This window comes from Trypanosoma theileri (assembly GCF_002087225.1).
Source record: "Trypanosoma theileri isolate Edinburgh chromosome Unknown TM35_Tth_31_V1, whole genome shotgun sequence".
NCBI classification, from domain to species: domain Eukaryota; phylum Euglenozoa; class Kinetoplastea; order Trypanosomatida; family Trypanosomatidae; genus Trypanosoma; species Trypanosoma theileri.
The window spans coordinates 229,767-248,383 of NW_021639873.1; the positions used below are offsets into that span (position 1 = coordinate 229,767).

Consider the following 18,617-nt stretch of genomic DNA (forward strand, 5'->3'; position numbering starts at 1 on the left):
TTTTCTCTCTCTTGTTTTCACTTTCCTTTTTACTATGATTTTTTTGAGAAAAAAGGTGAGTTCCACACACCCTCCCACTCAATTCTGTTCATTCCACACATAAAAATACCCCCCGTAGATATGTGTACAAATGAAATGTGGATTAATTTTTGATATATCCAAATCACTGTACGAATGCAGAGAAGAGAAATCTCTGATTGGATCAATTCTCTCTTTTTTTTTTTTAAGTAAAAATAAAAGAAGAAAAGAAACTTACACCACGTCAAAGACAAAAAAAAAAAAAAAACGATGAAGGGCAAATGACATAATAATAATAATAAAAAAAAAAAGAAAGAAACAAAAAAAAAAGGGGGCAAATCCAAGAAAAAACAATAACACATGGTGTTAATAAAAAGGGAGTTGCGTGTAGTAATGTAATCACCGGCGCGATATATGCAATTGAAAAGAAGAACAAGTAAAAAAAAAAAAAAAACAACAATAATAATAAAAAAACAAACAAACAAAGAACTACCAAATAATAATAATCATCATCAGCATTAGCAAGAACAACAAGGGGAAAAACTATGAACGCCTGTACACTCACATACATACATACATACATACATACATATATATATATATATATTGCTCCACTTTAATTATACTTTTATTTTTTTTTCTTTCTTCTTTTCCCTTTTTCTTTTTGCTTTTCTCATCATCCTTTTCTTTTTTCTTAAATTTTTTCTTTTCTTTGCCTCTTGATAGTCTACCAATTTCACTTTTACCTTCTCACCCCCACCACCCCCTAAAAAAGGAAACAAACATGCCTGTTAAGGCATAAGAGTAACTATATATATATATAGGAATGAATGAATGAAGGAATTATTTAGTGAGAGGAAAAAAAAAAAAAAAACAATACATTAATCCCTAAAACCAAGAAACATTTGCTGGTCCTCGTGTTTGATTTCTTGGACTGAACTTCATACTTCCACTGTTGCTGTTCGCCAGTCGTCCTCTCGCACTCTGCGGCTGACTGGATGGTGCCTCCTCCTCCCCAAACTTGGATCGCATCAACTCCTGAAAGACCACCAGTGGTGTGCGGAGATGCCCATCCCTCACGGCGGGGAGTTGCTTCACATACATATCCTTCGATCGCCGCTGCAGAAATCCGGGTTGGAGGAATCTTTTATTCATCAACACATCCCGCACGGGGCGCAGGACATCCTCTGGCACCATTGGGGCGAGTGGGTCCTCCTCCTCTGGGAGAATGCCATCATCTTCCTCCTCCATCGCCGCCGCGGTGAGGGTGTCGCTCATTGTATTCATATTCATATTGTTTGCCGCCTGTCGGGGTGTGCGGCTGGTCTCGCGTGGGGATTGTGTTAACGAGCGGTACGCCCGTGCGGATGAGGGAGAGGCGTTTTGTCGTGCAGAGGCCGCCGCCTCCCGCTGTTCCCGCAGACGTTGTTGTTTTTCCTTTTCCATTAACTCCAATCCCTCTTTTCGTGTGAGGAGATGTGGCATGATTTGTTTCTGCACAAACCCATCCGCAATAAATTGCTGTAAAACCATGGCCTCTTCATTTAATTCCGCATGTGTGAAAGAAGTGGCATATGGGTTCTTTGCATGTCCAGAGGAAACACCCCAATTGGATCCCAATAAGAAATAACGTGGAGGACAGGAAGTAAAAGGACGAAGGGCCTTTACAGGAACATCAATGGTTGTACCCACCTTTTGAGAAATCTTAGAAGGGGCCATAATACAGTAGTAATTCTCCTCTGCCCCAAATTCAGGATCAAAGAAATACTCCGCCACAGTTCCTTGACATTGAAAGTTGTGAAGTTCATTATCATTTGCAATGGCTGTGCGAATAACGGCGGCAAAACGATAACGTTCTTCTTGTCCATGCAGGAAAGCCCCACGAGGACGACGATCATCATGAGAATCCACCACCATTAAAAGTACCTTTTCATTCGTATTATCATACACCATCATATCCAATTCTCCCTTTACAATTGTATTGGGATCATTATTTTGCATATGTGTATACTTGACTGGAGATAAAACAACAATGTGTGGAAATCCACGAGGTTCGGCAACATTTTTAACAAAATTCAATCGATGAGCTGTATTAAGTGAAGGAATATAATTACTCTTTTGTGGTTGCCAAAGTTTCTTATATTCTTCCGCTGTTGTTACATTCTTTCCTACCAATTTATTAGGTCCAATTTGTGGGGCATCTGCGGTAATACTTGCAAGGAACCAGTAACGAAATGTTTCTAAATCCTTTAATGGTTTTAATGCCTGCATAGCTTCACGGTTTGTAAGATTTGTATTCTTTAACAAAGCATCCCAATCTTCTGTGGCGAGAATACTTACATAATTCTTATGGCATTGTTCCACAATCTTAGGAAGTGAATATTGAGCCACACGGCGACTTTTCATAATTTCGTTATTTGCCGGTAAACCAGAAACAGAAGCATCCTCACCTCCTTCAAAGGGTTCAGACAATGCCTTATCTTTACGAACACGTAAGGAAACAAGGCGATCAATACCAAATCGGCGTAGAATTTCATTACGTGTATTAATAAACTCTTGTAAACGTAAGAGTGATGGACACTCCTCCAAAGCTTTACGACGTTTGGTAACCAATGCCCGTTTCTCTTCATACTCCACACGTTTATTCTGTAATACTTGTTGAGAATACATTTTGGTGTGTTCATCCACTTCAAAAGATCTACTTGGGGCTTGTGTGGTAAAGAGTGGTTTTCCTCCCATCTTTTGCAGTTGTGCCGGCACCTCACCACTGCTGCTTTCACTGGTGTAATCTCCCTCTTCCAGTAATGTATATTGACGGTAAAGTGCAATGGTTGCCGCACTCTCCAGTAATAAAGTCATGGATGGTTTATAAGACATAAACATTTGATGTCTTAATAAAACGGCATTTTCTTTTTCCCATGCCGCCAATTCACGATGCGCCTCTCGTAAGGCAATCTGTTCTTTACTGGCCATCACCTCCGCTTGTAATTCCTGTTGTTTGCGTGAAAAGAATTTAGCACGACTCTTCGCATCATCAATGAGTGTTTGGAAAGATTCCCCTTCACGAAGATAGGGCTTTAACATCTTTTGTACACTATCATCCTTGAAGGCATCCCGCAGTTGGGCGTGAATGGCCACACGGGCAGTGAGAAGATCGGCATTTTCGGATTGGAGGAGTTTCGTAATGCGATCGGCATAACGTTCATTCTTTAATATCTCCGGATCTCCAGCGTAATATGTGCATTCAGAAGAAAGAACGTTTGCGAGTGTAGCTAACGATGCACTCATCACTTCTTATCTCTCTTTCTTTCTTTTTGTAGAAGTAGTTGATGATGATGATGATGATGATTTTCTTTTCTTTTCTTTATTTTATTTTTTTTTTCTTTTCTACTTTTCTTTTTTCTTACTGTTCTTTCTTTTTCTGTTTTTTTTTTTTCTTGCTTTTTCCTCTGTTTGTATTCTGTTTATTTTTCTTTTCTTCTTCTTCTTTCTATACACGTTCAGTGAAACAAACAAACAAACAAAAAGAGAGATATCCGCGGTAGGTTATATTGCTATTTCTACTGTTAATAAACCAATTCAATTAAAAAATAAGAAAAAAAAAAGAGAGAAAGAGAAAGAGAGAGAATGAATAACTGCAGTTAACCACATTCAAAGTAGGAACTCCATAAATAATAAATAAATAAATTTAATAAATAAATAAATAAAAAAAGATGATGAAATTAAATATGTGAAGAAGATGGTCAAATAGATATCGTCCCCAATGGACAAATAAACAAGAAAACACAACAAATACGTAAAATCAAGGAATTACACACACACACAGATATCTATATATGTACAGATACATATATATAAATAGAGATAACAAATAAATAAGAAATAAAATAAAATAACTAAATAAATAAACATCACTTAAACATATTTCGATGTTCCTCCCGCTCCTCCACGTCTGGGACCAGCGGTGCCTCCCGCACCTCCACTGTCTCCCAATCCCACTGCTCCATATCTTCACAATTCTCCACCGGAAGATAATTCACATCCCCGTGAAAAGGAACAGAGAGTTTCTCTACAAGCGGCTCCACACGTAAATAATCCGCCACTGCCACATCTGCGGCTGCCAATTCTACCAACATTCCAGCAAGAGCCACAAGTGTGTAATCCTCACGTTTAATCGCAAGCGCCGCCGCACGAACATCACTTGAAGGATCCCCACCACTACTATTACTATTACTATAATGATGACCTTCTTTATATAATGATGGACACATCTCTGAAGAAAAAGGGGTACAAGGATTCTCTGTTAAACTTCCTCTTCTTCCCCTTTTATTATTATTATTATTATGACGATCGCCTTGTGTCCATGCATATTCCGCTTCTAATATATCTGAATGTCGTTGACTCACACGCATTTGATCTTCTGCTAGAGTAGTGATATCTCCTGCCATGGTGTTGCGTTGATGTCTGGAATCTCTTGATAGTTTCTCTCGTATTTGATAAGGTTGAAAGGTTTCCAGCACGAGTGTTTGCACGGGTGAAAATCTATAATTAATTTCCGAGTCTATAAACAAAATACGATTAGAAGAAGTTTGCATATCTGCTGCAATACGAGAAAGATAATCCTGAAAATTCACACGGGCTGCCGAATTCTGCTGACGTCCTCGCGAGCCCGCATTCCCATTCCGTATACCAGAAGTGGGATCCTCCACAATTCTGTAGAGACACGGGAACTCATGATGGTTTAATTGTGTGATTTGCCATCCACTAGTAGTATTACTATTACTATTATTAGTAGTAGTAGTATTATTGGTAATATTCGTAGGAATAGCCGCACTAGCAAGTGTAGGGGGAATGAAAAGTGTGACATCACAATGTAAACGTCTAAGGGTTTCCGCAAAATATCGGAGAAATGGACGGCACTTTATTTGCCCGGGAATACGTGGATGTAAAGCCGCAATAGTGCCATGCAGTCGCAGTCCAACAATCAGGCGAGAACTCAATTGAATAGTGGGAACATTAGAAGATGATGGAGTTAAGACATTACCACCAACAGTCATTTAGAAACCTTTATCGTAAAAACCAAAAACAAAAACAAAAAAAAAAAAACGGCAGGAGAGTTCCAGTGTTTATTTCAGATACTGGTAGATATATATACAGAGAAAAAATAAACAAATAAATAAAACCAAATATCACTAAAAACTAGATGTATCGCTAAAAAAATATATATATTTTCCTTTGCTTTAAAACAGAGGAAAGAGAAAAGACAGCCACTGTAGTAAGTGCCTTGAAGAAGGAAGCAAAGAATAATAAAAAAAAAAAAAAAAGAGAGAGAAGAAAAGAGATGAATACATATAGAAGAATATATATATAAACAATTAGAGTCCAAAAGAAGTATAAATGATAGTATAAACAGAGAGCATTTTCTTATACTTTTTTCTTCTCCAGTAAGAGAAGTAAGAAATTCCACATGAGTATAAAAAAGTAAGAAGGTTAATATGAGAGAGGGAAGTAGAAAAAAGACATCCATTGAATTTTAAAAAAAAAATGCAAATTGACTTCTTTTTTTTTTCCTTTTTGTTTGCTCTTATTAAAGAACAATAATGAAAAAGAAAAAAAAAAAAAAGAAACACACTGTACATAATGAGTGCATCGCACAAGCGAGAGACACTCAAGAGTTTTGATATCAATATCGATATCGTAGATTCTCTTCTTTCCCACTACATCACTTTATTGCGCTAATAATAATAATAATAATAATAATAATAATAATAAAAATAATAAAAAAGAGGATTGATCCTATTTCTATCATCAACATCAACCTTATTATTTACGACTCCCATACTATCTCGCAGTAGCAGGAGTATCAACAGTCGGAATATGTTTTTTACTTTTTCTTCCTGTTCCAATAATAAGTGGATGAAGACGACGTGGCATTGTTCGTAACATCTTACGGTAACGAAGATCCATATCTCTTTTCACTTGCATGCGAAGTTCCAGAGATCGTTTGGTATTTAATTCCTCCCTTTCCTCTTCACTCACATCCATTACACCATTATGATCCCTTATCCCTGCCGTTGAGCGTGTAGAAGGTGAACATCGCCCTTGAAGGCGTGAGGAAGATATAGAGGGTAAAGAATTCTTAAAAGATGAAAGAAGTGAAGGGACTGCCGCCGCTGCTGCTGCTGCTGCTGATGATGATGATCCTCCTATTCCTCTTTCTCCTCCTCCTATTATTGTGAATGTTGTTGGGGTTGTGTTGTTTGTGTTTGTACGGGTTCGTACAGAGGAATTGAAATGACTAGAGACGGGTGAAGGCCCACGATGGGCTAATCGTGATCGGGATGGTCCTGGACTACTCACACCCGGTAAAGGTCCACGGGAAGAGAAAAGATCCACTCCACCAACAGATAAAAGAGTCATGTAATCATCATCGGGTGAGACTAATGCAGTGGGATTGGGTAAAGGCACAGATACAGTATTGCGATCTGGAGAAGATCTACTCATTGTATTATCCATCGTGGTATTATTAGTATTATTATTACTATTATTATTATTATTATTATTATTATTATTATTATTATTATTATTATTAGTGCTACTGGCGGTTAATTGAAGATCTTTCATTCCACGTGAACGTTCCGCAAGAGCACGAAGTCGAGCCACATGTACACCATATCGTACACGTAAAGGATATCTATCATCAAAGAAATCATCAGGAACATCTTGTATAAAAGCAATTAAAGCATCTTCTTCATCTTTTGTTTCTCGTGGTAATTCATATACTTCTCGTTGGTAAAACTCCCAAGAACTATGGCTTCTAGCAAGTTGTGTTAATATCATTGCATGTTCTTTATGCCTCTTTAAACGTTTCTCTTGATAAAGCATAGAACTTTCAATCAATCGTTTATGTCGTTGTTCTTTTTCAATTCGCTCCAATGCTTCTAATCGTTCATTCATACTTTCATTTGCTTTTGTTTGAGCTTCTACCAATGCGACAGCAGCTTTAGCAACAGCCTGTAAGGAATCAAAGGTAGGTGATGATCTTCCATTTGTTTCTGTATATAAAGAGGAATCTTTATTATTCCATATGTGAGTTCCAAAGGATGTCTCTAATTGATCTCGAAGTTTCGTATTTTCTTCTTGTAGAAGTAATTGTTGTCCTTTTTTATAAATAATGGGAAATAAATGGGAGGGTGGGACAAAACGGAGGGTTTCCGCAGATTCCATTTCCACTTTCCGCATAGCATTATAAAGTAAATAATTATCCGTATTCTTAAAGTTTTTCATCCCTAAACGAATAATCTCCGCATGTGAAATACCACTAATCTCAGAAATAAGCGGTGGTGGAGCTTGAACAAATGTATCTCGTAATTTCTGTACACATTGTAAAGTGGCTTGTAAGAAACCCGAACCTCTTTTTCCTCGACGACTACAACAACGAAGAGAGGCACTAAAGATCGGTCGTCTCGTTAAGGAAGTTTGTGTTGTTTGGGAAGTTGTATCGGATGAACTCACTCTTGAATGATGTTGAGCACTTGTTAGAATACTCTCACTATCTTCTAATAGACATACTCGGATTAAACACCAAACTTCTACATACTCCTGTACAGAAACGGTATTTAAATCACGGAGAAAAATAAATGGAAATGTAAAAAATCGCTCAAAGAAAGTTTCAAAGTTTACCAATTCCGTCGTTCCACGGTATACCCATTCTTCCTCTGCTATGTCAATACTAGTTGCGGCATATCGTGTAGGGAAAAAGAGATTTAATAAATTAAGTACAAATTCCACATATGTTGTTTTGGTAAGTAATCCTTCTTCATTTTTTGGAAGTAAATTAAATACATCCCGTACAGCTTGACGAGTGAGTGTGGAATTACGATGTAGTAAATTCCAATTCTGATAAGAACGATCTGATTGCTGTGAAGATGGAGAAGGTGTAATACCTTCCCATGTTACTGGGGGCATAATACTACTAAGTTGAACACGACATGTTCGTGAACTAAATTTTGTGATGGCATTATCACGTTGTAATTGCAATAATGGAAGTGAGAATTTGGGTACATGCTTAAGAATCGCATCATGATGGACTGAAGTATTATTATTAGAATTAGTAGTAGTAGTAGTAGTAGTAGTAGTAGTAGTAGTAGCATTATTAGCATTATTAGTATTATTATTATTAGTATTAGTATTAATAGTAGAAGTGATAGAAGTAGAAGCCATATCCGCATGGGCTTTATCGGATGCTAATACTGGACGACCCACAACTCCACTCGTACGTCTTCGCTCCTCTTCATGTAGGGCCCAACAAACAACTTTATAACGAATAAAAAGTAAACTCTGTCGCCATGCTCCAAGGTACTTTCCTTGAACTTCTCTATTATTATTATTATTATTACTATTACTATTATTTGGTATACTTTTTCGAAATACCTGTACACATAGTGGATCTTTTAAACATGCGGGATTCATATCACGTGGAATGGTAACATTTCCTTCTCCCCTTGTGGCTGCGGCGATGGTGCCATTCACATCATTGCGAGTGACGGTCTCTTCTGAGTCTAATATAGATGGCCACATGGCCTTTGCTGGATTAGGCCAAAGTCGAATATATCCTTCTGGTGGGAGTTGTCTATTCCATATATAGGATAAACCATAGAGACGATTATTTGGCTTCTCATCATCATAAAGCTGTCGAACTTTATGAAGGATTTGCTCCGCTTCCTCTTCCTCATTTTTACCAGAAACTAAAGTGGTACAAATAGCTGTTGTACGTAATGTACGAAAGGCAGAAACTTTAATAAGAGAATTTGGATGTTTGGTGGCCCATGGAATATCATCATCTTCCAGAGAAATATACTGTGAGGATGAAAATATAGGCGTTCCATCATCCCACGCCGCAGGTGCAAGTCTCTCTGGGAAGTTTTGCAATGTATACATCTCCTCACGATAACGTTCAGTTGTGAGTTTTGTTATGCGTTCACGGTAGGCATCATCTAATACGATGAGTTTCCACCATGGAAGCTGCCGTTGATGCTCATCAAACATCTACACAGCTTTACAACACTTAAAAATGAAATTAATATAGAAAAAGAAAAAAAGAAAAAGAAAAAGAGAAGGAAGAAATATCACGTGTACGATATATATATATATATATATATATATTTGAACAGATGTACATTGATAGATACATAGATACACTTGTATATATATATATATATACGCAGAGAGAAACAAGGGTAATCATAGCAACAAACAAACTAACTAATAAAAAAAAAGAAAAAAAGAAAAAATTCCTCGCTCTTTACATGTTAGTCCCCACTTTTTTTTTCTTTTTCTTTTTCTTTTTTAATCCTCTTACAAGATTATTTTTCATTATTTATCTGTCGCATGTACGTTTCTACATATCCACATTTCTCCAAAAGTCCAACATTCAACACTCGTCTAGACCGTGATGCGGCACACAACGCCTGACACACTTTCATCCCATCTACCAACATGACTGTTCCTTTCTTTTCTCCTTCTCTTTCTCTTTCTCTTATTATTGTTGTTGATATTGTAGAAATATCTGTTAATGCGGCCAGACGTACAGTTGCGGTTGGAAACTGTGGACTATACCAAGCAGGATCACGACTTCCATGCAGAGATGCACTCATTGTAAAGAGACAAGAGAGTACATGACGTGGACGTAGTACGGTATGCAGGGATGTAGTATCATAATCTATCGCAGATACAAACAAACAACTATTATTATTATTATTATTATTATTATTATTATTATTATTATTATTAGTTGATGATGATGATGATGATAATGTTGAGGAAGTTATTACATTGAGTGATGGGATATGTAGCATTCCTCTACCATTTGTACAACTCCCTTCCACAAAGAGGACAAGAGGCACACCAAGACGCAAACACCGCTCTTGTTGAAGTTTATAAACATCCAATATACATTTATTATTATTATTATTATTATTATTATTATTTTCATTTCCATCTACGGCAGCCTTTAAGAATTCCAGAGAACCTGTATTGTAAATATGCCACCAAACACGCCAACGTTGCAGTGGCGATGGTTCCAATGCCTTCAATACACTCTCATCACTTTCTTTCTTATCATCTCCTCCTCCTCTTCTCCTTCTTCTTCCTTCATCTGCGGCATTCCCAATGTAAAAGGCGACTATAGAGAGTGGAAGTTGTAAACTCAACTCCAGTACACACATATCCCACACAGATTGCATATTAGCAATCACAACATCACCAGCCTTTAGTCTTAAATTCTTATTCATCCCTACAGATGATGATAATGATAATGATAATGATGATGATACTCCACCAATTCTTGGTATTTCTCGCACAACAGAAATATTACCAAGCGCCAATAAAAGTGAACGTAATAACAGTCGTTGACAAGGTGCAAATAAAAGCAATGACAGAAACGATAAACCGGGTATAATAAAAAAGATATATACCAATACATCCAAGAGAAGTAACAGCAAAGAAATTAAAAACGCCACTGTGAGTCGAAATGGGAAGAGTAATGCGGCAACCACTACAGAAAGTGTGGTTGGGGTTTGCAATAGCACAAAAGGATTAATACCAGTAGCGGCATCAGCGTATTTTCTATACTTTTCCATTGCCTAACAAAATTGACTTTCTTCTTTTTATTTTTATTTTTCTCTTCTTCTTCTTATTATTATTATTATTATTTTTATTTTTGGTTATTCCTTGAATACAAATAAACACAAAACAAAAAGAAAAAGTTGTCTAAATAAGGAGTCACACATAGTTAATCCCCAACAAAATGAAATCAAGCAAAAACAACAACAACAACAACAACAATGTACCAAAATGGGGAAAAAAAAAACAAATATACGTACGACAATTGCGGCCATCAAGAAATGAGAACAGACACTAACTAACTAAAGAAAAAACAAAAAACAAATTAAGAAAAGAAACATAATAATCATTCCTTTTATCCCTTTTTTAATTTAATCATGAGATGCATCACTTTCTGTGGTTGAAGACTCAACTGCCGTAATAGGAAGCATCTCATTAAAGTAGTGATAATCAATTCGTACCTCATTACTATCAGGTTTCATACGTACCATCTTGTTGGAGAAACGATAATGCGCAACAATGTCACTCATAGTGTACGTACGCTTTGCTGTAATAGTAGCACCACTCTCCATTTCAGTAGCATCAAATGTAGCCACTAATTGAAAAGAACGCATGGAATCTCCTTTTTTCCCTGCTAATGTCTTTCCTCCTCTTGGACTCGTTAAGGGTGTAGAAGACATGAATGGATTCTCCTCTCTATTACCTTCTATATAGCGATATAAGGGGCTTTGTCGATCAATGGTGTGGGTGATATTTACTGGAAACCATAGTGAGAGTTGTCCCTCTCGAGCTTCCAAGTATCTTTCCTCTGAACATGTCCATCGCACTTCTTCTACACGAATACATACACGTTCAAAATCATCCGCATCACCACTGTTCGCTGCAGCCGCTTTTTCTGCTGCCAGACGACTACCTTCACTTGGGTTTGTCTTGATAGAAACAGTTGAAGTATCGGAAGAAGAAGAGGAGGAGGGATTTCCACCACTGGGTGGATCATGTGATTGCACAACCGTGTCGGGGGCGGCGGAGATGCGAACCCGTTGTTTACGTTGTTGTTTTTCAACTTCTTTCGTTCCTTTATTAGTTACATCATGTTCAGATTCGGATTCTCTTTGTGGGATTTCTCCAATCTGAACCATTGTTGCCTCTGCAGATGTCTCGCCCTCACGTTGGGATGTCCCTCTTCCTCTTGTTCGTGATGTATTCTCTGCGTTATCATCAACATTACGAGAAGATAGTTTCCCTTGATGTCGACGGTGTTTTGGTTTTCCGGATGATTGTCTACCACGTTGTTCTCTCGTGAGTTTTTCAGAAAAGGCAGCTGCCAATGCTGGATCCATTTGTGAAACAAAACTCATATTTGCTCCTTTCTTTGTTGATTGTAGTTCTTGCAGACGATCTAATGTCAAGTAGGAAGAGGAGGAATTACCACGTCCACGATCTGAAACTTCTCCTTTTTCTTGTTGTGAATGATGATGATGACGATGTTTGTCTAAGAGTTTCCCATAATACATTCTTGACATTTCTTTACGTCGTAGTCTATAGTCTTTTAATGGTTCAGCAGTGATAATAAACACACGCAATCGTCCATGCGCCAGTGGATTCTCACCAATACTATTTGCCATACGAAATGTAAGCCTCCAACAACGATCTGGTCGTCCGGGTACAGCTGTTAATGAACAGAAATCACTAAATACAACACGCTGTCCAAGTCTACCACTATATTCCGCTTTACTCACAACAAGAGCAGCAACCATTCCAACAAATATAATATTCGCATATGATAACATCATTACAATCACTGTACGTCCAGTAAAACAAATATGGCCGGGTTGTACCATCGTATCCGGTTGTTCGCCAATGTAACCACCGTTAGCGGCAAGACTCACAACACTAAAATAAAGCGCTTCAGTCAATGACATACCTTCTCCTGCCCCACACATGGTACTCCAACCAAGATATAAAGCAGACGAAAGAAAAAGAATCGTTACATACATCAAAATAGAGTACGTAATGAGTACACCCCAAGATAGTGAACGTAATGCGTAAAAAATAGAAAGACGCGCAAAATGAAAACGTTTCACGCCAATCTCACGGGTTGTTAAGCGGCCCTCTTCATCAAATACACGAACAATATTCTCCTGTTGTTCAGGAAATGTATCAAACACGGAGGACAAATGAAGATCAGGGTGAACTTCCACATTTCGCTGTCCAGGTTTAAGCGATAGTCCACGAACTTTTTTCTCACCGCTCGACCTCATAATATTTTCAAATTATTTATGCTATTATATCTTTTAAGTTTTTTTTCCCTTTTCGAATTACAATGAGTAAATATAAATATTTATGAGAATATGCTTCCTAATTTGGTCAAGCCTAGCACAACAAAAAAAGAATGAAACAAACGAGAACTGACCCCATTCCAACACAAATCAATTACCCATCCAAACGCCATAAACCATAACGGGTGGAAAAAAAAAAAGAAAACTGCCTTCTCTTCTACCGGATTACTCACTTGGTAGGACATACGAAGTAGCATATTCCAAGGTCCTTTCCTCTCCAGACCCCTAAGCTTCCCTTAGCCAAGTTGTTGGACCACAAAGCGGTACCTCACGACAAACTATCAACTGGGTTGACGCGCAACCGAACGTACCCAAACGATGCTTGAACTCTGCAGGAGTCCAAGATCCACAAAATCCGATTCAATTACCACAAGAAAGCGTACAACCTTGCACTGCCTTTTTTTTTTTTCGCCGAACCTGTCAACCATGCATTATCAACTAAGACCTGTATGTGCGGGGGCAAAACATCCAAAAAAGGCCATCGGGGTAAGCCGAACCGCCCTGGACTCCGCCAGCACTACGAGAGCAGTGCGGTGTCCTCCAATTGCCCCTGGCGATTTTGATCTCCCCTGATCGCAAAAAGATTATATTCCCCCATCCGTGCAACGATGGCGTCAGTAATGAAAGTAGTGGAAACCCGATCTCTTCTTTAAGAGCATGCTTCCTGTTGCGGAGGGGTGTACGTAATTATTTACGGCCCAAACCGATGGTCCACCGCAGAAGACCAGCCAAGGAAAACAAGGAAAGTAAACCGCGGTTTAAGGTGGATACATGTCGACGCACTGACTTGAAGAAAAAGAAGTAAAATTGGCCAACCAAACCGCAAGTATTGCCTCGCTGCATACAGCAAACGAGACTCTGGCTCCTCCAATTCCGTCACCGTCCACATCCTCACAGCACGTGTATCCCGCAGATTGGCGGTACACTTGCTGTCGAGTGCAACAGTGTGAGACCTGTGATCAAAAACCACCCCACACAAATTGTGCGTGAGTTGCCCGCACTCCGCCGCACGATGGATTCCCTCCATCAGATCTGTCTTCTTCGACTGAGTTTGGTGAATGCCTTGCGCCTCCTCTTTAGGCGCGGCAATCAACCTCAATAAATCCTCTTGCAGGGCACTCAATGTTGATCCATGCGTTCACATTCCTGACTCACCTTTTTCCTGTACTTCTTAAAAGCTCCACACTGACCTTGGAACCGCACCCTCCGCTGATGGAGAAGCTCCTATTGCTCTACCATCGCAGCCGCCCGACTCGAACTATTTTGCTGCTTCACTGCCGCCGCTCTCTGCCCCAGTAATGCCCATTTACGTTGGAATTCTTGCAAGACCTGTGAGTAATCTCTAGCAAACGCATCACACCAAGCCGCAAGTACACCCTGTTTCCACCCAACGCTTCAAATTGCCGAAAGAAGTGGAACCAAAACCCGGACCTCAAAATTGGGCCAACCAGGAGTACGCAAATCCATCACCCAGTCAATTATGGACCAATCAAACCACACTTGCACTCAAGCGCCGTCCTCCAAAACGGAGTTCAACTGCAATAATCGGGGGCGCGGGCCTCGCATCTTCACGCCGAATCCCCATCAATCATAATGAAAACCACTTTGTACGTACATTTTGGACCATGTGACGTTACAAACAGCTCCCCAGGTCAATCCACTCTGGGACAGAGTACAGAACCATAGTCACACTTGCAAATATTCTGCACAAAAAGAAAAAAAAAACCTAAATGCTTTCTAATAACTTCATCCAGAGTGAATCCCACCCAAGCTTAATCAAATCACAAAAACGCAAGGAAACACTAGAACATCCCATCCACCTTAACTGTACCAGACTCATTACAGATGTATATTATTTTCACAAGTTCCTAAAAGTATTTCATCGAGTCATCTCCCTCGGCTATTTTGCCCTTGAACACAAAGGAAACCCCTATGAAATAATAACAATAAAAATAAATAGGTGGTGAAGAGAGAAACAGGTTTAAATACGCAGCTCCCATAACTCATGTGGCCTCACAGTCGCACAAAGCACACACAAACACAGGCACAAATCACACATGCCTGTAAAAAACATGTGGGAAACAGAACTTGAGAAACCTTTGGGTAAAATCGCGTACATGTGCCCCTAAAGAGTCAAAAATAAAATAAACCCGTCCTCAACCTGTAACGTTTTCTCTTGTTTTGTTTCCATACAACCTCTAACCTTTCATAGAAATAAACACCCCACTCAACCGGCTTCCATTAGAAAGTCAGAAGATCTATATATGCAGAGAGATGGGACAAAGGCAATCAGGGCGACTATGACACCTTGCTAGTACCATGGCCAGCGCCAATGCACCTCACCCACGCTCTGCCCTCACATTGCGTTTTTTTTTTCCTTTATTATTATTATTGGCACCCCTTTTAAAGACCGAAGTCAAATGAAATAAATAGAAACAAACAGAACAATAAACGGAATAACAATCCGGATGTCTGTGGAAAGCAGAACCCCTAGGTTCAGTAGAAATCACACATGGAGGCGACAAAGGCCAACATACCACGAACGCTGTCGCACAGGTGCAGCTTGTTTGGTGCAATCGTCTTGATGAGCGTGTGCAGCGGCACGAGGGGGCCACTCACGTCAGTCAGCAGCTGCGGCTTGCCCTCGGGAAGGCATGACAGTGCAAACACAGTGAAACAGCCCATCTTCACAAGATTCACAATAGCTCGCTTGAGCTCCTCGTGCGTGTACGGCACGACCTTCTTCTCGCCCGCCGCGCTGTCTGGTACGAGGGCCTTGCAGGGGCAGTTGGGGTTATGCTTCATCAACAGATACACCTGCCGGACAATGCCGAGAATCAGTGTGTACAGCCAGCAGAGCACGGCAATCCCGCCAAGGCGTGACAGTTCTTTCTTCAGCACTCCGTGACCCGCCAGCACAGCCTGGGGTTCGCTGATGCAGAACACAATATGGAACGCGTGAGAGATCTGCTCAAGGCGCGACACAACGGCGTCTTCCTTCGGCTTCGCGACGCTCTCCAGTGTCTTGGGCGAAAGTGCGTTGAAGATCAGCGNAAAAAAAAAAAAAAAAAAAAAAAAAAAGGAGCCAGAGATGCAGAAACAAATAAATAATGTATAACTTTAGTTCGCCTACTGACAACAACCATAATCCTCTTCAGCCACTAAAACTGCTACTTTCGTTGTTCGTTGCTTTTTTTTTTCTTTTTTTCCCATCCATCATCAATGTCGTCATCAAAGATTTGTGTTTCCTTTAACACTTCCCTCCATCCACATCATCTACATCTTCCTCTTCATCAGCTGCTGGAGGTGCCTCATTGCATTCATCGGCATTCTTAATAATTAAGCGTATTTTCCCATCTGCCACAAGTACAAGTCCAGCACCATTTTCATGACCAACATACGCACTTGTACTGAATATTGTAAATACCCGAGCACTTTTGCTAAGCTTCAACCCATCAGACTTTTCCTGATGAGCACGGAAGATATAATCATAGTTGTAGTGAGCAAGAAAGTCATCCACGGCAACGGAGCCAAATAGAATAATACCCGATCCACGCGGATTAGCTCCAAATCCCCACTTATCAAGTACACTCTCATCATCTGCTGGATCTGCCCAACATGTATCCATAGCCATCTGTCGACACATACGCTGCTGCGCTGTCTCCTCCTCGGAAGCTTGAAAGAAAGACTCAAAAACAGGAAAGTCATCACGGCTTAATATCTGTAATCGATCATCTACACCACCACGATATCGGGGAATACCACCATGTGTGCAAAAAATACGTCCATCAATATTAGCAGTAAGTGGTAAATAGGCAAATGTCTCACTCGCACGATGCCACAATTCTTCGCCTAGTGAATGACCGAATAGATTGCGACATTGTGCACGGAAGCTGGTACTACCGTAACTAGAGATATCACCACTAACGAGAGTGTCCTCGTGATTACCACGTAGTAGCAACACCTTATCCGGTGCTAATACCTTCATAGCGAAGAGATATGCTACTACTTCTACGCTAAATTCTCCACGATCTACATAATCGCCAAGGAAGAGAAATCGATGTGGGGTATATCGTAAATCTTGAAATGAAATAAGATTGTCTAGAAAGTAAAACAAGTCCCAGAAGTTACCATGTAGGTCTCCAAAGACGTAGCATGGTGATACCATACTACCATGACGTGGTTCACTCTGCAAAATAGACTTTACCTCAGTACAAAGACTACATAATGTACGACCAAAACCTTCAATATCAGAGGGACTGTGACGGCATCCATTGCGTACCGCAAAATTTTTCACAATATAATGGTATATGGCATTACCATATGAAGAAACAGGAGAGAGGGAAGATCCATTATCTAACATCTGTTGATGAAAGGCTTGCAAAGTACGATGCGAAACGAGGGCATCCGGATCTAATGACATAGCACGCCTATTCAACAGACGACCAAGACTTAACTGACGAAGTTCATGTCGACTGTTCCTCTGCCGTCCATACGACTGTTGTTGTTGTTGTTGTTGTTGTTGTTGCTGTAAAGATGTCAATTGAGAGTTTGTTGCATTGGGATCCTGTGGTACAGGTTCATTAGCATCATCACCAGCGGTGATATCAAGAGACATGGAAGGTCTGCCTCCACCTGAAGCTGCTATTGCAGCCGCTGAGGCAATACTAAGTCCACGCATATCTCCATGTGTGCCAATGGATTCCTCTGTACTCATGCTAGGTGATCGATCTACGAAAAGACTTCCTATGGAATGACGGGCTAATGACTCGGAGTCATCACGTAAGAAGGATGAGGCTACAACAGGAGTATCCGCCTCACGAAGATCAGGACGCATATAACTCTTGTCTATTACAGATGAGAGAGGAACGGAGATGGCAGTGCCATTCTCAATCACCATAACGGAGAAAGAAACAGTATAGTGTCCATGTTCCGTTCCAGTTTCAGTTCCTGACGGTTGTCCATGATTTAGTTCATATGATTGTCGATGATGCGGGGAAGAATTATTCACATCTACGCGTCTGTTAAGTAATGTTAGTTGTTGTTCTTTTTGTTGTAATTGCTGCCGAAGCTCATCCATCTCTTTCTGCATATCCCTATTTTCCTTCTGTAGCTCAAGTAGGCGTTGCACAAGTTCCTCCTTGCACAATGAGGAGAGTTCCTCTATTTGGCAAGACATCCTTTCCTCTTTCATTTGACTTTTTCTCAGCAGTCGAGAAAAGGCGATATGTTTCTTTTTTTTTCCCTTTTTGTTTTCTTTTCCCTATTGGTGGGATTCTTTAAATCCACAAATGGCAGGAAGAAGAAAAAAAGAAGAAAAAAACAGAGAGAGAGAGAAATGGAAAGAAAAGGAGAATGTATGGGTCCATTTTTGCCTCTTCGAATATTGCAATGGCAAGGAATATATAAAAAAGGAATATAATAAGATTTTTAGTGTTTCTTTATTTCTCTTTTTTTTTTTTTTCCACAGTTAAATAATCAATATCTTACCTTTTTTTTTTTTTGAAATAATCCATGCTGTTCTTATCATTTTTATAAATCAAACGAAATCACTCACAGAGAGTCTAAGAAAGATCTCTCATTACTTGTAAAAGAAAAAAATAAAATAATAATAATAATAATAATAATAATAATAAT

The 18,617-nt window shown here is 39.5% G+C and overlaps 8 protein-coding genes across 8 annotated transcripts; all 8 read right to left on the reverse strand.

Annotated features, from left to right (window-relative positions):
* Nucleotides 1–906: 906 nt before the first annotated feature.
* Nucleotides 907–3,306, reverse strand: TM35_000311880 (uncharacterized protein; the record flags this gene model as incomplete). Its single annotated transcript, XM_029028669.1, has 1 exon — nt 907–3,306. One exon carries the CDS (start codon nt 3,304–3,306, stop codon nt 907–909), a length of 2,400 nt encoding a protein of 799 aa, XP_028880068.1.
* Nucleotides 3,307–3,929: 623 nt separating this feature from the next.
* TM35_000311890 (uncharacterized protein) lies at nt 3,930–5,075 on the reverse strand (the record flags this gene model as incomplete). Its single annotated transcript, XM_029028670.1, has 1 exon — nt 3,930–5,075. The coding sequence occupies one exon, from the start codon at nt 5,073–5,075 to the stop codon at nt 3,930–3,932; it is 1,146 nt and encodes a 381-aa protein (XP_028880069.1).
* Nucleotides 5,076–5,859: 784 nt separating this feature from the next.
* Nucleotides 5,860–9,066, reverse strand: TM35_000311900 (uncharacterized protein; the record flags this gene model as incomplete). The annotated part of the gene is made up of 1 exon (XM_029028671.1): nt 5,860–9,066. One exon carries the CDS (start codon nt 9,064–9,066, stop codon nt 5,860–5,862), a length of 3,207 nt encoding a protein of 1,068 aa, XP_028880070.1.
* A 317-nt stretch (nt 9,067–9,383) lies between these two features.
* Nucleotides 9,384–10,658, reverse strand: TM35_000311910 (uncharacterized protein; the record flags this gene model as incomplete). The annotated part of the gene is made up of 1 exon (XM_029028672.1): nt 9,384–10,658. The coding sequence occupies one exon, from the start codon at nt 10,656–10,658 to the stop codon at nt 9,384–9,386; it is 1,275 nt and encodes a 424-aa protein (XP_028880071.1).
* Nucleotides 10,659–11,012: 354 nt separating this feature from the next.
* TM35_000311920 (uncharacterized protein) lies at nt 11,013–12,902 on the reverse strand (the record flags this gene model as incomplete). Its single annotated transcript, XM_029028673.1, has 1 exon — nt 11,013–12,902. The coding sequence occupies one exon, from the start codon at nt 12,900–12,902 to the stop codon at nt 11,013–11,015; it is 1,890 nt and encodes a 629-aa protein (XP_028880072.1).
* Nucleotides 12,903–13,671: 769 nt separating this feature from the next.
* Nucleotides 13,672–14,007, reverse strand: TM35_000311930 (uncharacterized protein; the record flags this gene model as incomplete). Its single annotated transcript, XM_029028674.1, has 1 exon — nt 13,672–14,007. The coding sequence occupies one exon, from the start codon at nt 14,005–14,007 to the stop codon at nt 13,672–13,674; it is 336 nt and encodes a 111-aa protein (XP_028880073.1).
* Nucleotides 14,008–15,476: 1,469 nt separating this feature from the next.
* Nucleotides 15,477–15,785, reverse strand: TM35_000311940 (putative Gim5A protein, putative,glycosomal membrane protein; the record flags this gene model as incomplete). The annotated part of the gene is made up of 1 exon (XM_029028675.1): nt 15,477–15,785. One exon carries the CDS (start codon nt 15,783–15,785, stop codon nt 15,477–15,479), a length of 309 nt encoding a protein of 102 aa, XP_028880074.1.
* Nucleotides 15,786–16,230: 445 nt separating this feature from the next.
* On the reverse strand, nt 16,231–18,159 carry TM35_000311950 (serine/threonine protein phosphatase; the record flags this gene model as incomplete). Its single annotated transcript, XM_029028676.1, has 1 exon — nt 16,231–18,159. One exon carries the CDS (start codon nt 18,157–18,159, stop codon nt 16,231–16,233), a length of 1,929 nt encoding a protein of 642 aa, XP_028880075.1.
* Between the last annotated feature and the right edge of the window lie 458 nt (nt 18,160–18,617).